Here is a 16,847-nt window from a genome sequence, read left to right on the forward strand (position 1 = left end):
CACCTCCAATCTGGTCTCCCGCTTCTCCTTGTTCCCTCCACCTTCGACACATATATCCTCTTTGTCAATATTTCCTCACTCATTCTCTCCATGTGTCCAAACCATTTCAACACACCCTCTTCTGCTCTCTCAACCACACTCTTTCTATTACCACACAACTCTCTTACCCTTTCATTACTTACTCGATCAAACCACCTCACACCACATATTGTCTTCAAACATTTCATGTCCAACGCATCCACCCTCCTCCGCACAACCCTATCTATAGCCCATGCCTCGCAAGAATAGGACAATGTTGGGACCACTATTCCTTCAAACATAATGTTCTCGCCTTCCACACATTCTCCAACGCTCCATATATATATATATATATATATATATATATATATATATTATATATATATATATATATATATATATATATATATATATATATTTTTTTTTTTTTTTTTTTTTTTTTTTCGCTGTCTCCCGCGTTTGCGAGGTAGCGCAAGGAAACAGACGAAAGAAATGGCCCAACCCACCCCCATACACATGTACATACATACGTCCACACACGCAAATATACATACCTACACAGCTTTCCATGGTTTACCCCAGACGCTTCACATGCCCTGATTCAATCCACTGACAGCACGTCAACCCCTGTATACCACATCGCTCCAATTCACTCTATTCCTTGCCCTCCTTTCACCCTCCTGCATGTTCAGGCCCCGATCACACAAAATCTTTTTCACTCCATCTTTCCACCTCCAATTTGGTCTCCCTCTTCTCCTCGTTCCCTCCACCTCCGACACATATATCCTCTTGGTCAATCTTTCCTCACTCATTCTCTCCATGTGCCCAAACCATTTCAAAACACCCTCTTCTGCTCTCTCAACCACGCTCTTTTTATTTCCACACATCTCTCTTACCCTTACGTTACTTACTCGATCAAACCACCTCACACCACACATTGTCCTCAAACATCTCATTTCCAGCACATCCATCCTCCTGCGCACAACTCTATCCATAGCCCACGCCTCGCAACCATACAACATTGTTGGAACCATATATATATATATATATATATATATATATATATATATATATATATATATATATATATATATATATATATTATATTTTTTTTTTATCATACTTTGTCGCTGTCTCCCGCGTTTGCGAGGTAGCGCAAGGAAACAGACGAAAGAAATGGCCCCCCCCCCCCCCCCCCCCCCATACACATGTATATACATACGTCCACACACGCAAATATACATACCTACACAGCTTTCCATGGTTTACCCCAGACGCTTCACATGCCTTGATTCAATCCACTGACAGCACGTCAACCCCGGTATACCACATCGCTCCAATTCACTCTATTCCTTGCCCTCCTTTCACCCTCCTGCATGTTCAGGCCCCGATCACACAAAATCTTTTTCACTCCATCTTTCCACCTCTAATTTGGTCTCCCTCTTCTCCTCGTTCCCTCCACCTCCGACACATATATCCTCTTGGTCAATCTTTCCTCACTCATTCTCTCCATGTGCCCAAACCATTTCAAAACACCCTCTTCTGCTCTCTCAACCACGCTCTTTTTATTTCCACACATCTCTCTTACCCTTACGTTACTCACTCGATCAAACCACCTCACACCACACATTGTCCTCAAACATCTCATTTCCAGCACATCCATCCATATATATATATATATATATATATATATATATATATATATATATATATATATATATATATATATATATATATATATGTATATATATAAATATATATATATATAATATATATATATATATATATATATATATATATATATATATATATATATATATATATATATATATATATGGGAGATAGAATACTTCCCACGTATTCCCGGCGTGTCGTAGAAAGCGACTTAAGGGGGCGGGAACGGAGTGATGAAAACTCTCCTCTTCTTGTATTTCAATTTCTAAAAGAGGAAACAGGAGTCAAGCGGGGAGTACTCATCCTCCTCGAAGGCTCAGACTTGGGTGTCTAGATGTATGTAGACGTAATCAAGGTAAGAAAGGAGAGATAGGTTGTACGCTGGAGGAAAGAAGCTCAAAGGTAAAGGGGTAGAATGATTTGGAAGCGTCTTGGGAGTAGAGTCAGGGGTTGGTGAGAGGACAAGAGGTAGGGAAGAAGTAGCACTACTCCTGAAGCAAGAGTTGTGGGAGAGGGCGATAGAGTGAAATGAATAAATACTAGATTGATGGGGATAAAACTGAAAGTGAATGGAAGAGAGAGAGAGAGAGAGAGAGAGAGAGAGAGAGAGAGAGAGAGAGAGAGAGAGAGAGAGAGAGATATGGGTGATTATTGGTGCTTATGCACCTGGTCATGAGAAGAAAAATCTTGCACGGAGAATGAGGCGGGAGGAGAGAGCTGCCAGGTGATGTGTATGTGTGTATTTCTGTCGCTGCAGGTATTGCGTCAGGCGCTCCTATCGAGGTGGGAGTGGCGATGTGGCTCTTGGCCGTGCAGGAAGTGGACGAGCATAGCCAGGTGAGTCAGGAGGTGGACGAGCATAGCCAGGTGAGTCAGGAGGTAGACGAGCATAGCCAGTTGAGTCAGGAGGTGAAGGAACATAGCCAGGTGAGTCAGGAGGTGGACGAACATAGCCAGATGAGTCAGGAGGTGGACGAACATAGCCAGGAGAGTCAGGAGGTGGACGAACATAGCCAGATGAGTCAGGAGGTGGACGAACATAGCCAGATGAGTCAGGAGGTGGACGAGCATAGCCAGGTGAGTCAGGAGGTGGACGAGCATAGCCAGGTGAGTCAGGAGGTGGACGAACATAGCCAGGCGAGTCAGGATGTGGACGAGTATAACCATGGTGAGTCAGGAGGTGGACGAACATAGCCAGGTGAGTCAGGAGGAGGAGGAACATAGCCAGGAGAGTCAGGAGGTGGACGAACATAGCCAGGTGAGTCAGGAGGTGGACGAACATAGCCAGATGAGTCAGGAGGTGGACGAACATAGTCAGGTGAGTCAGGAGATGGACGAACATAGCCAGGCGGGTCAGGAGATGGACGAACATAGCCAGGTGAGTCAGGAAGTGGACGAACATAGCCAGATGAGTCAGGAGGTGGAGGAACATAGCCAGGAGAGTCAGGAGGTGGACGAACATAGCCAGATGAGTCAGGAGGTGGACGAACATAGTCAGGTGAGTCAGGAGGTGGACGAACATAGCGAGGTGAGTCAGGAGGTGGACGAACATAGCCAGGTGAGTCAGGAGGTGGACGAACATAGCCAGACGAGTCAGGAGGTGGACGAACATAGTCAGGTGAGTCAGGAGGTGGACGAACATAGGTGAGTCAGGAGGTGGACGAACATAGCCAGGTGAGTCAGGAGGTGGACGAACATAGCTAGGTGAGTCAGGAGGTGGACGAACATAGCCAGGTGAGTCAGGAGGTGGACGAACATAGCCAGGAGAGTCAGGAGGTGGACGAACATAGCTAGGTGAGTCAGGAGGTGGACGAACATAGCCAGGTGAGTCAGGAGGTGGACGAGTATAGCCAGGTGAGTCAGAAGGTGGACGAGTATAGCCAGGTGAGTCAGGAGGTGACCAAACATAGCCAAGTGAGTCAGGAGGTGGACGAGTATAGCCAGGTGAGTCAGGATATGGACGAACATAGCCAAGTGAGTCAGGATGTGGACGAACATAGCCAGGTGAGTCAGGAGGTGGACGAGCATAGCCAGGTGAGTCAGGAGGTGGACGAGTATAGCCAGGTGAGTCAGGAGGTGGACGAGTATAGCCAGGTGAGTCAGGAGGTGGACAAGCATAGGCAGGTGAGTCAGGAGGTGGACGAACATAGCCAGGTGAGTCAGGAGGTGGACGAACATAGCCAAGGAGTCAGGAGGTGGACGAACATAGCCAAGGAGTCAGGAGGTGGACGAACATAGTCAGGTGAGTTAGGAGGTGGACGTCTAATCTTACCACACTGATCTGTGAGTTTTAGATCTATTTCTCTGCCACAAACAGCCTTGAAGGGACCCAGTGGTATGATGCTGTTTGAATTCCTTTGTATATGTACATACATGTGTATTTCTACATGCATGAGTATACTCAGACGCTTAAGTATACTTTCTTGCAAGTAAAAGCTACATGTATAAGTATTTCTCTTTGAACAAGTATACCTACATACATAAATATACCTACATACATAAGTATTCCTATATGAATAAGTATACCTACATGCAATAAGTATACCTACATACATAAGTATTCCTGTATGAATAATATACCTACATGCGTAAATATATGTAAATGCGAATTGTACTGGCACACAAACACGTTCGCACACGAACTCATGCAAGACACGAGTATATGCTTAAACGCACGCATGTAAACACAACAATCGGTGTAACCTGGCACAACTTACAGGCGCACATAAACACATGCCTTCGTGAAGACCCGTAGCACTACAGCACCCAGCAGACAGAGGTGTGCAGCTTGAACAAGCACAGTCTTCTCTCTCCCTACCCAGCTCATCTCATTACCGATAACTTCACCACCATCCGCCAGGGGGCTATCCCAACTTGACAACTCCTGCCCTCTAACCCACGTCCCATCCCAACACACCAAGCCATTCAAAGCTGAACTGCTACACCTCCTTCAGGTGTAGTGGTCAAATTCCCCTCTTCTCTATAGCAGTGCTTCCTGCCATCAGTCAAACATTTTTTCGCTCACTGGAGGACCTGATATGTCTCCTCAATATCTAAGTCAACAACCAATAGTATGTCTTACGAGTTCCGAACCACTGCCAAGACCCGGTCACCCACCTACCTCGTGGAAGTTTTATTTGAGTGGGTTCACACGGGCATGGTACGCTCCCTACCTCATCATCAAATAGGTATTATCATGAGAACTTCCTCTACCACCTACAGCCCCGTCAGCCGCCTACACCTCATCTACCGCAGCCTTAAGAAATGCCTGACCTCTTTCGCTCTTAGCCTCGTTGACATGACCCAGGCTTCGACTCAAGCAACATTATGAGCAACGCAAATAAATGAAGGCTATGGGGAAGTTTCATTCCACGACTGGGAGTCATCCTGTAGAGGAGTCGTCCCACTATAATAAGCCGCCGAGGAGCCACCGCTTTCCAGCCCTGACAGCTGTGGTATCCCACAGGTGACGAAGATGGGAACATTATGCTTTCTCGTCCTTTATCAACGATGCCTTGAGGGACACACCTGCTCGATGCGAGTTACTGACTCACCCAGACTAAATCACCGTCCAGACCGTCAACATCCTCCTGGGCTGGACCACTACCAACCACAACACCATCAACTAACGGATGACCTGCATCAGGAGTGTGGCTATGCACACCAATCTCGTTCCCGACCGAATCCCACCTCAAAATCTGTGTCATTAGTCTCCAGCCACTTCATGGTGTTCAGTCCACCAAGGTGCTCGGTGTCAGTGTAGACTATAGTATTAGCTACAATGAGCACGTCATTTCTGTGCTATCATCAAGCCTTCCAGCTGCCGTTTCTACATACGTCTACACACCTTTCACTCTCCCTAAACTTACCCATCCTCACACCCGGTCTTCTTGGCCCGTTACCATTACAGCAACTGTTAAGTAAAAGGGAACGTAAGATCATCATCCTAGGTCACTCTTACACAGCCAGGTTAAGAGCCGATGGATATACCGATCCTCCCAGTCGTCTCTGAACCAGAGCCTCATTCAGGAGGTCTACATGATGATAACGCACCACTCACGCCACCGTCATCATTGGCTACCGAGATCCCTCGTATCTGAGCAGCAGTTCCAACACGCAAGCGCAACAAACCCGCATAAGATCAGCTTAAAATCATCCCTGTTCTAACGATTGCGAGCATCTGTAACTACACAGAAGATTGTGAACTGACTACACCTCTTCCTAGACACACAGGATGGATGGTGAGGGACAGACAAGAGAGGGAAGCATACAGGAGTAACAAACACGGGAAGGATGTATGGTGAGGAACCTTTGTTTATTGTTTTGTGTATTTTCTCTGCATCTAGATGACTAAATAAATAACACGATTATCATAATTACTTATTATAAATATTTTAAGTGCTTGTTCGCCCTTTTCCACGCCGGTGAGGTAGCGCTAAGAACAAACGAAGAACAAGCCGAATTCGCACCCATTCTCCAGCTGTCATGTATAAAGCACCGAAACTACAGTTTCTTATCCACAACCAGGCCCCATAAACCTTTCAATGATTTAACCTGGACACTTGATATGACCTAGTTCAATTCAGTGACTCATCGTATGCCACATCGATCCAATTCATTCTACCCCGTGCACGCCTTTCACACTCTTGCATGTTCAGCTCCCGAGCGTTTGAAATCTTATTCATTCTACCCAACATCTCCATCTCGTTTCCCCTCTTCTTGTCCCCTTCACAACAGACATATGTAATCTCCTTGTTAACCTTTCCTCACTTATTCTCTCCACAAGGCCAAACCATTCAGTTCGCTCAACTATACTCTTAGTATTATAACAAATTTCTCTTACCCTACCACTTATTCAACCTACCCTCCTCATACCAAAAATTGTCCTCGATCAACACCCTCATACCAAAAATTGTCCTCGATCAACCCTCTTCATACCAAATATTGTCCTCGATTACCCCCCACCCCCCATCCCATACCAAATATTGTTCTCGACCTTTTCATTTCCAAAATTTTATTCACCCTTTACTGTAAACATCTACAGACCATGCCTCGCATCCAAACAGCACCGTTGAGACTACCTTTAAACAAACCCATTTTAGCCCTCCCAGATACTGACCTCTCTTAATATACATTCCTGAATGCTCCCAGAACCTTCAATCCCTCAGACACCCTGTCACTCACCTCATCTTCCATGGTTCCAGTCGCCGCCATTTCCACTCCCAGATATCTGCAACACATCACCTCCTCCAAATCTTCTCCATTCAAACTCACACACTATCTATCCTGTCTCTTTGCACCGCTAAACCTAATAAACTTAGCTTTGTTCATATCTACTTTCTCGTTTCACATACTCCCCCAAACTCAGACACCAACTTCTGCAGTTTCTCACCCGAATGTGCCGTGTTATCATCAGCAAACAGCAACTATTCCCCCCCTCCCCCCTCCACAACTTCAACAGATCGAATACCTGCCCCTCTCTTCAAACCCTTGCATTTACCTCCCTTACCACCATAAACAATTCAATTAGCCTTAGTGACATCACCCACTCCTGCCACAGACCTATCTTCACCTGGAACCACTCACTCTCCTCTCCACCTACTCGTACACACGCCTCACTCTCTTGATAAAAACTCTTCACTGCCTCTAACAGCTTTCATCCGTATATCCGTAAGCTTCCGTGAAGCATCTCTATCAACCCTGTCATATGCCTTTTCCAGATCCATAAAGTCTTAATCAGATCTTTGTGTTTCTTACAGTGTTTCTTCATAGCAAACACTTGAGCTACTCATCCTCTACCAATCCTGAGGCCTCATTGTTCCTCCCAAACCTGAAACTTTGTGCATGCTACCACCCTCCCAACCACCACACATCAGTACAACTTACCAGGTACACTCAACAAATTCATGCCTCTGTAGTTGAAGCTCTCACCTTTGTCCCCCTTGCCATTATACAGTGGCCAATCATTAGCCACCTCACCATGATCCATACAAACAATGAAAATCCTAACCAACCAATCAACAACGCAACCATCCCTTTCTAAAGTACAACATTCAACGACAAATACCATCCTTGCCACATTTCATTTTAAGCAAGGCTTCCAACACCCCACCTACCCGACTCTTTTCACTTCAAATACTTCCCTGATCCAAACATCCTGCATCTGCCACTTATCATCAAGTGCAAAGTACTCACTCCATCTCCTCTTCACTTCATCATTGCCTATGTTACCACTCCCCCATTTGCTCCCTTTACCGATGTTCATACTTGTTCCTTTATTTTGTTCTTTGGCAATTTCAACCTCCTTCTAAAGCATCTTCTCATTCTCCTAACAGTTTGGAGATACTCATTCATCACAGCTTTCAGCTGCCTACTTTTTCTCTCCTGAACTTTCCTCGACCTCTTGTCACTTTCTCCTGTATATCTCCGAATCATCTACACTCCTTCCCTGTGCGTATCGCCCATGCACCTCTCTCTCTCACTAGCACCTGGTACACCTCATCATCATACGTTTGTCTATATCAAGTCTCAGTTTCCTCCTCTCAAACACTCTTCTTAAGCCTCAGCTTCCTCCCCTCACACTCACTCCCTAACTCTGACACCAACTTCTGGTGTTCCTCGAGCCATGTCACCGGCAAACATCAACGGATTCCCTTTCCAGCCCTATTCCCACTCCCAGCATACTGCAGATTTGCCACTAGATCCAAGACCCTTGCGTTTACTTTCGTCACAACCCAATCTAAGAAAAGATTAAACAGCCGTGGTAAGGTCCCACATCCTTGGAACCACTCATCTTCTCTAATCCTACACACAGACACACGCGCGCCTTATTCTCCCAATAAAAACTCCTCTTGCATTTTACAGCCGTCTTGTTATACCATATATTCGTAGCACCTTCCTCAAGGCATCTCTGTCAACCTTCTCATACGCTATCTACAGGTCCGTAATTGTCATATACAAATACCCATCTTTCTCCACGTCTTTCTCACAATTTTTCAGATGATATACACAGTCCACGCATCCAATACCACTCCGGAAGACAAGTTTCTCCTCTCACATCTGATGCTCTCTGCATGCCACAACCCTCTAAACCACTATTCACCCATATAACTTACCAGATACACTAAACAGACTTAACTATGTAATTCGCTTCTGTACCTCTTTCCCTTTAAACAAGGGCACTGTACTCGCATTCTAACCGTCCTCAGGAACCTTAACCACTTGGGCTTTACATACACTAACAGACCTGACGAACCAATCAGCAACACTGTTTCCCATCAATCATGAGGAACTCGTCTCCAATCCCATCCAGTGATGCCACTTTGCCACACTTCACCTTTCGCAAGGCTTTCACCATTTCTCATTTCACCAAACCATTCTACATGGCTCCCTCGTTCTGCATACCACTTCCTGTCAAACATGCCACATTTGCCATCTTATCGTCTATCACATTCAATAGTCCTTGGCATTCCCAATGTACTCCCTTCACTCTTACTCCCATGAGCTCTCTTGCTCTCTTAATACTATGAACATTAATCCCCCCTGAAATTCTTATTCTCCCTGAAGTTCACTATTACTCACCCCCATCTCTCATTTGCTCTCCTTTTTAGCCCTGTACATATCTCTTGACTCATACTTTCTATTGTACACCTAATCACTTCTCACCTAAGCTACTGCCCATTCACCTTCCTTACCTCTTTCACTATCACTTTACCTTCTTAACATCACCACTCACCAACCTTCTCATACGACCATATCCCACCTCAGACATTCCCAACCACCACTGCATTTTAGCACATAACACGAGCAGCTGTTCCCCAGCTTCATTTACACCGGGTACTCGTATGGCCTCTAATCATACCCTCAACGGCCACATCATTCATTCTTGCATTCAACTTCCCCATCACGAAGACTTAATTCAATGCATCTAGACTGCCGAAGCACTCAGGAGCATCTCCTTGAAAACTACCCTCGCTATCCCATTCCTCCCGCGACTGGGGGCTGACCAATCACCTCTCTCTCGTGGCCTACTTTCATTCTCCCCTACATCAGTTCTAAACTCACTTTCTTATACAGTAACAGTCCCACAGCTCCCCCTCCATCTAGAGTGCCACCTTCTTATTTGCTAGCGACCTTACACCAACCCCAGACTTCCAATCAGGTACTCCCGAACTAACCTAGCCCCTTTCCCCTCACATTAGGAGCCAGACCATGCAAAATCTTCCACCCAAATATTACTCCTGTTTCTTGGCTAAGACACCCAAGCCAGAGCCTTTGAGGGAGATTGTTGGCTTACTTGCAAGTGCCAGACGCACCTAGATGGTGTTGGATGGTACACCTACTGATGATGATGGACTGAACTGGTGTTTACACACACACACACACCTGCAGATGGTGGTGCTGGAGACTGACCTGATGATGGAGTGGCATGAAGATCGGGTGCTTATACCAGCCGAGATGACCGATCCTGAATCCTACATCGTCCTTCAGTCCTCCGTACTCAGGTGAGATGGGAGGGAGGGGAAAAGAGGGACGAGGGTCTGACACCATCCCGACTCCATCATCCTTCAGTATTGCATGTTCAGGGGAAGAGGGAAGGAAGGACGAAGAAAGAGTAAAGGAATCGGGTAGAGAGAGGACAACCGGAGATATGAAATTGGTTTCCAGTTTCGTGTGGCGGGTCATGCTCAGGCGGTGACATAGGTTGGAAGGGGCACACAAATGACCAATCTCAACTCCTCTACAGTAATCCAGCTCTCAAAGTTCTGGTGAGATGATACACTTGGAAATACAATGAACAGGTCTGGTGGCCTATAACAAACAACAACAAGAGGCTATCTTTCCATATCCACCACCAACAACTGATGGCAATAGGAAAAAAATAATATCCAATGCGCAATTTTAAGCCTAGAAATTTACTGGGTAGAATACTATGGAATTATTCTTTATACAAACTTACTAAAGTACACTCTGGCAGTGGTTTAATTTTTTTTTCAAGGGGTTGTGAAATGAACGACAATGTATCATCAAAATTACAAATTTAACAATTATATATATATATATATATATATATATATATATATATATATATATATATATATATATATATATTTTTTATACTATTCGCCATTTCCCGCGACAGCGAGGTAGCGTTAAGAACAGAGGACTGGGCCTTTGAGGGAATATCCTCACCTGGCCCCCTTCTCTGTTCCTTTTGGAAAATTTAAAAAAAAAATAAATAAATAAAAGAAAATAAAAATAAAAAAAATAAAATATATATAAATATATATATATAAAATATATATATAAAATACTTGATCGCTGTTTCTCGTGTTAAGAGGTAGCGTCAGGAACAAAAGAGGCCGCATCCGCTCACATCCATTCTCTGTTATGTGTAATTTGTCGAAACCACAGCTCCCTATCCACAACCAGGCCCCACAGAAAAATCTGTGGTTTACCCCGGCCGCTTCATGATTTCTCGTTCAGTCCATTTACAGCACGTCGACCCCTGTATACAAAGTCGTTCCAATTCACTATATCTTGTGCACGCCTTCCACCCTCCTGCATGTTCAGGCCCTGATCGCTCAAGATCATTTTCACTCCATCCTCCCATCTCCATTTTGGTCTCTCTTTTTCCTCGTCTGCTCCACTACTGACACATACATTCTCTGTCAACCTCTTCTCACTCATTCTTTCCATACGCCCAAACTACTGCAGCACTTCCTCTTGAGCTCTCTCAACCACACTCTTTTTATGACCACACATCCGTCTTATCCTTTCATTACTTACTCGATCAAACCACCTCACACCACATACTGTCCTCAAACATTTCATTTCCAACATATCCACCCTCCTCCGTACATCTTCATCTATAGCCTGTGCCTCCCATCCATAAATAATGCAGACACTAATATGCCTTCAAACATACCCATTTTTGTCCTCCTAGATACTGACCTCTCTGTCTACACATTCTTCAATGGTCCCAGAACTTTCGCCTACTCCCCCACCCTATGACTCACTTCCATAGTTCCAATTGCTGCCACTTCCACCAATTTTTCTCCATTCAAAACCAAATAACCTTGTTTTCATTCAAAATTACACTCACCTTCCTCCTTTCAAACACACGTCCAACTTCTGCATCTTCTTACTCGAATCTGCCACCAGCTCTTTATCATCAGCAAATAGCAACTGACTCACTTCCCAGTCCCTCTCATCCTTGTCAAGACTGCATACTTGCCCCTTTCTCCAAGACTCGGATTTACCTCCCTCACCCTCCCATCCATACACAGATCAGATAACCATGGTGACATCACACAACCCTACCGCAAAACAACCTTCATTTGCAACTGTTCACTCTCCTTTTTTCCTACTTCTCATAGCTATCATAAATCCCACATACAAGTCTATCCTTTCCTCTAAGTATTTCTCACACACGTTCTTTAAAGCACACCTGATCCACACATCCTCTACCACTTTTCAAACTGCACTGTTCCTCCCCAATCTGATGCTCTGTGCGTGGCTTCACTCTCTCACTCTGGTCGAAGGAGCTGAAGAGGGTGTGCTGAAATGGTTTGGACATATGAAGAACGAATGAAGAAAGGTCGACATGAGGATATATTTGTCAGAAGTGGAGGGAACAAGGAAAACGGGGAGACCTAATTGGAGATGAAAAGATGAAAAAGAGTTTGAAGGATCGGGGCCTGAACTGGCAGGAGGATAAAAGGCGCGCAAAGGATAGAGTGAATTGGAACGTTATGGTATACAGGAGTCGGCATGCTATCAATGGACTGAACCAGGGAATGTGAAGTGTCCGGGGTATACCAGAGAAAGGTCTGTGAGACCTGATGATGGATAGGTAGCTGTGGTTTCGGTGTCTTACACATGACAGCAAATAGCAGATGTGGCCTTTCTTCATTTTCTCCAGGTGGTACTTCGCTAAAGTGGGAAACGCTTAAGTCTGCCAATATGCGTATCATAAGATCTATCATGTGGACAAGAAAGGAAATTGTTTGCAAATTCTATCAACAATAAAGCTATCCAATTTGTATAGACCCTCACTAATGTGAATGCTACAATTCTTTGTTATCTGATAACAGAATATCCAATAATATTTCTCATGGTACAGGAGTCAGGGTTAATAACTGAGATGGCATTACTCCATTCAGTACAATGATCGTAATTCTTAAAATAATTAAACAAGGCATTTGATTCTTGTCCCATTCTTATACTATATTTATGTTGCTTAAGTCCAAGAGAAAGATCCTCACCATTCTGCCCAACATAAAACATAAATTCTTATATGGTACTCTATAAACACAGCCTGCAGAACTTTCTGGTGAGTTCAATGATTAAGATATTCTTTATAGTATTGTTGTTACTGAAGGCAACATTTACATTAAAGGATTTAAGCAACATGGGAAGTAATGTAAAATTATTACTGAAAGGGAGAGATAGCGCCAAAAAAAAAGAGGAAGAACTTGCCTCATTCGGTCACATCCTCCCTCAAGCTGCCATGTATAATGTACTAAAACAGGCCCCACAGACCTTTCTGTAGTTTCCCACAACCACTTCATATCCCCTGGTTCAGCCCAATAATAGAACGTCGTCCCCTGTACACCAAATAACTCCAATTTGCCTTATCACTTCGCAGAGTGAGCACCTTCCTGCATGTTCAGGCCCTTCGCCTTCAAAGTATCTGTAGCTCCATTCTTTCACCTCCTCTATGGTCTACCCCTTTTCACTGTTCCCACCACTTCTGACATGCATATCATCTTAGTCATCCTTTCCTCACTTACCTTTCCGTATATCCACAAAATTTCAGAGCACCCTCTTCAGCTTTCTCTAGCATATTCCTCTTACAGCCACATCTCTCTCGTACCATATCATTTCTTATTCGATCAACCCTTACCACACCACATGCTGTCCTTAAACATTTCATGTCCAACACATTCACGCTAACCTTTACATTTTTTGTCTAAGGCACGATATAGCACCGAAGTGACCATTTTTGTCCTTAGAGAAAGTGACCTCTTTTTCCAAATATTGCTCAATGCGCCCAGTACCTTTGCCACATTACACACCCTATGGTTCTCTCCAGCTCCCATGGTGTCATTCCTTGTCGCATCCATTCCCATGTATCTAAATCCACTTCCTTCAGTTCCCTACATTCAATCTCACACACCAAATAACATGTCTCTTAACAGTGTTAAACATTCTTTTCTTTTTACGTTGAATGCTCCATTCACGGACAAAAGTCCACATCAATTCAAATATGGAAAGAATTATGAAAGGATAAAAAGACAAGGGAAAGCATTTACGAATTTTAAAGGAGAGAAAAACCAGTCTTTTAAAATGTACCGGGTCACAGATGTTGGGAAAGACATGATAGGGTATGGAGTTCCAAAGTTTTGAGGTGCACGGAAAGAATAGGCATCAAAGCGGCCCACCCACGAGTTGCTAAGGGCCATACAGCTTGCCGAGTATTGTGGGCACACAAGCATCCAACTCCAAGGAGCAAAAATCAAAGCAATACTTACAAGAAGAGGGAAAATGAACCAACTTCTGAAGTCAGCATGAGAGTTTATAAATCAGATCGCTTGTGACTCAACTGAGTCAAGTAAAGATGCAGAGTTAAAGCCACCCCAGATGTGAGAGCAGTACTCCATACAAGGACGGATGATTTTTTGTTTTTTCTGTATAAACGGAGCAACTGTTCAGGAGAAAATATTTCATCAAACCAATTCCCAGTTTCTTAAAAGGCAGACTCAGCTATTCACATTTCCTTTCACAAACTCTCCGAAACTCAGACCCCAGCTTCTGCAGTTTCTTACTCTAATACGCCACCAGCGCCGTGTCATCAGCAAACAAATGACACACATCCCAGCCCTTGCAGAAAGCATACCTGCTCCGCTCTCCAACATCCTTGCATGCACCTCCTTCATCATCTCATCCATAAATAGATTAAACAGATATGGTGACATCAAACATCCCCGCCGCAAATCAACCTTCACCCAGCACCGCTCACACTCCTCTCTACCCACTCGCATACATGCCTTACTCTCTCGATATAAACTTCTCATTGCTGATAACAGCTTTCCTCCCGCATCAGATATTCGTAGTAACTTCCTCATAGCAATTCTATCAACCTAGTATGCGCGTTCTCCAGATCCTTCTCTTTCTGAGGCGTGCACTGGACAGAGCAAATTGGAGCGATGTGGCTTACAGGGGACGACGAACTGTCAATAGACTAAACCAGGGCATGTGAAGTAGTACGTAGATATCACGTAATGGTCTGTTAAGAATGAACTGGAGCGATGTGGTAATACAAGGGGCAACGTGCTCGTCAATATAAAGAACCAGAGCATATGAAGCAGCCGAGGGAAAGCATGGAAAGGTCTGTGGGGCCTGGTTGTGGTTTCGATACATTACACAAGGCATCTAGAAAATGGATGTGAGCGAATGTAGCCTTTCGGCGTCTGTTCCTGGCGCTACGTCGTTTAAGTGGGACATGACAAACAAAACATAGGGGGGAAGGGGGGGGGATCATAATGTAGGCTATGATCTTATTTTGACCTAACAATGTGTGTACCTGACTGAACCAAGCCTGACCTACACAGCTATAACTGACACACCAAACATGACACCTCGTCACGCCTGACGCCATCCTGTCATGTGACATGACCACCCCCCCCCTCCTCCTCCAACCCTACACCACACTGAACCAGCCTGACCTCGTGTGGTCTAGTGTTACCTGACTTGATATCAACTTAATCTTCGTCTTTGATGTGTCCCGACAGCACACTGTGGTACCCAGACGTGACGGTGTCGCGCCTGAGAAGCGTCAGCACCCCAACCCTCATCACGAAGGCCATGCAGATCTACGTGAAGCAGAACAGCACTGTTCGTCTCATCTGGCGGTCAGTTCCATGGCCTGGAGGGAGGGAGGGGACCAGGAGATACCAGTAGGTCATGTCCGGTGGTCAGTACTAGGAGCTGGAGAAGGTGTTCCTAACGTGCAGTATTTTGGTACTTCTATTCTTTAACAATGTCTACGCGAGTGAAAGTGGATGGGTGTGAATAGGAGCTGATTTACAGACGCTAACAGTGGTTGCCATTTTATTTTATGCATGCATACTCAGGAGCAGACATATATATATGTGTGTGTGTATATATATATATATATATATATATATATATATATATATATATATATATATATATATATACATATACACACACACAAAGATTACGAGACGGGACAACATAAATGCTAATCTCTCTCCGCCTTATCACACAAATAGCAAAACACACACACAGAAGCCACTCTTCTCCATTTCCACTGATGTTTTCCAGTTTAGAATAATCTATACTTTTTAGAAGTGCTTGAGAGGAGATTCTCGTATCAAGAGGCTCTTTGGATGAAATATTTCTTACATGTATCATATATAAGTGATTAGTGAGGCAAAGTGATTAATAAGGGCAGTGAGTGTGAGAGGGTAAGGAATTCAAACGTCATACTGAGCAGAGATGCCAAGTACAATATATTGATTTTTTTTCATATTTTTGTGAAAAAATTATCAACAAAATGGTGAGAATAAGTGAGAAAATTAGCGAATGAAGAAGTTTATGACGAAAATCTGTTGAACGTAACAGTAATTAAACAAGAAAGTTATCTCATGTACATACACACGTCCACACACGCAAATATACATACCTACACAGCTTTCCATGGTTTACCCCAGACGCTTCACATGCCTTGATTCAATCCACTGACAGCACGTCAACCCCTGTATACCACATCGCTCCAATTCACTCTATTCCTTGCCCTCCTTTCACCCTCCTGCATGTTCAGGCCCCGATCACACAAAATCTTTTTCACTCCATCTTTCCACCTCCAATTTGGTCTCCCTCTTCTCCTCGTTCCCTCCACCTCCGACACATATATCCTCTTGGTCAATCTTTCCTCACTCATTCTCTCCATGTGCCCAAACCATTTCAAAACACCCTCTTCTGCTCTCTCAACCACGCTCTTTTTATTTCCACACATCTCTCTTACCCTTACGTTACTTACTCGATCAAACCACCTCACACCACACATTTTCCTCAAACATCTCATTTCCAGCACATCCATCCTCCTGCGCACATCTCTATCCATA

The 16,847-nt window shown here is 44.3% G+C and overlaps 1 protein-coding gene and 1 long non-coding RNA gene across 4 annotated transcripts in view; one reads left to right on the forward strand and one right to left on the reverse strand.

The window, feature by feature from the left end:
* LOC139749211 (uncharacterized) overlaps positions 1–16,847 on the reverse strand; it is an 87,918-nt gene that overhangs the window by 20,787 nt on the left and 50,284 nt on the right. The window lies entirely within an intron of this gene.
* The window catches only part of LOC139749198 (glycine receptor subunit alpha-2-like), a 73,631-nt gene that overhangs the window by 18,050 nt on the left and 38,734 nt on the right, over positions 1–16,847 (forward strand). For all 3 annotated transcript variants that reach the window (XM_071662898.1, XM_071662881.1, XM_071662889.1), the window contains 3 exons: positions 2,450–2,529; positions 10,084–10,196; positions 15,489–15,608. In XM_071662898.1, coding sequence (XP_071518999.1) covers positions 2,450–2,529; positions 10,084–10,196; positions 15,489–15,608 — 313 coding nt within the window. The remainder of the gene's footprint in view (positions 1–2,449; positions 2,530–10,083; positions 10,197–15,488; positions 15,609–16,847) is intronic.

Source organism: Panulirus ornatus, chromosome 1 (assembly GCF_036320965.1).
Source record: "Panulirus ornatus isolate Po-2019 chromosome 1, ASM3632096v1, whole genome shotgun sequence".
In the NCBI taxonomy this organism is placed as follows: domain Eukaryota; kingdom Metazoa; phylum Arthropoda; class Malacostraca; order Decapoda; family Palinuridae; genus Panulirus; species Panulirus ornatus.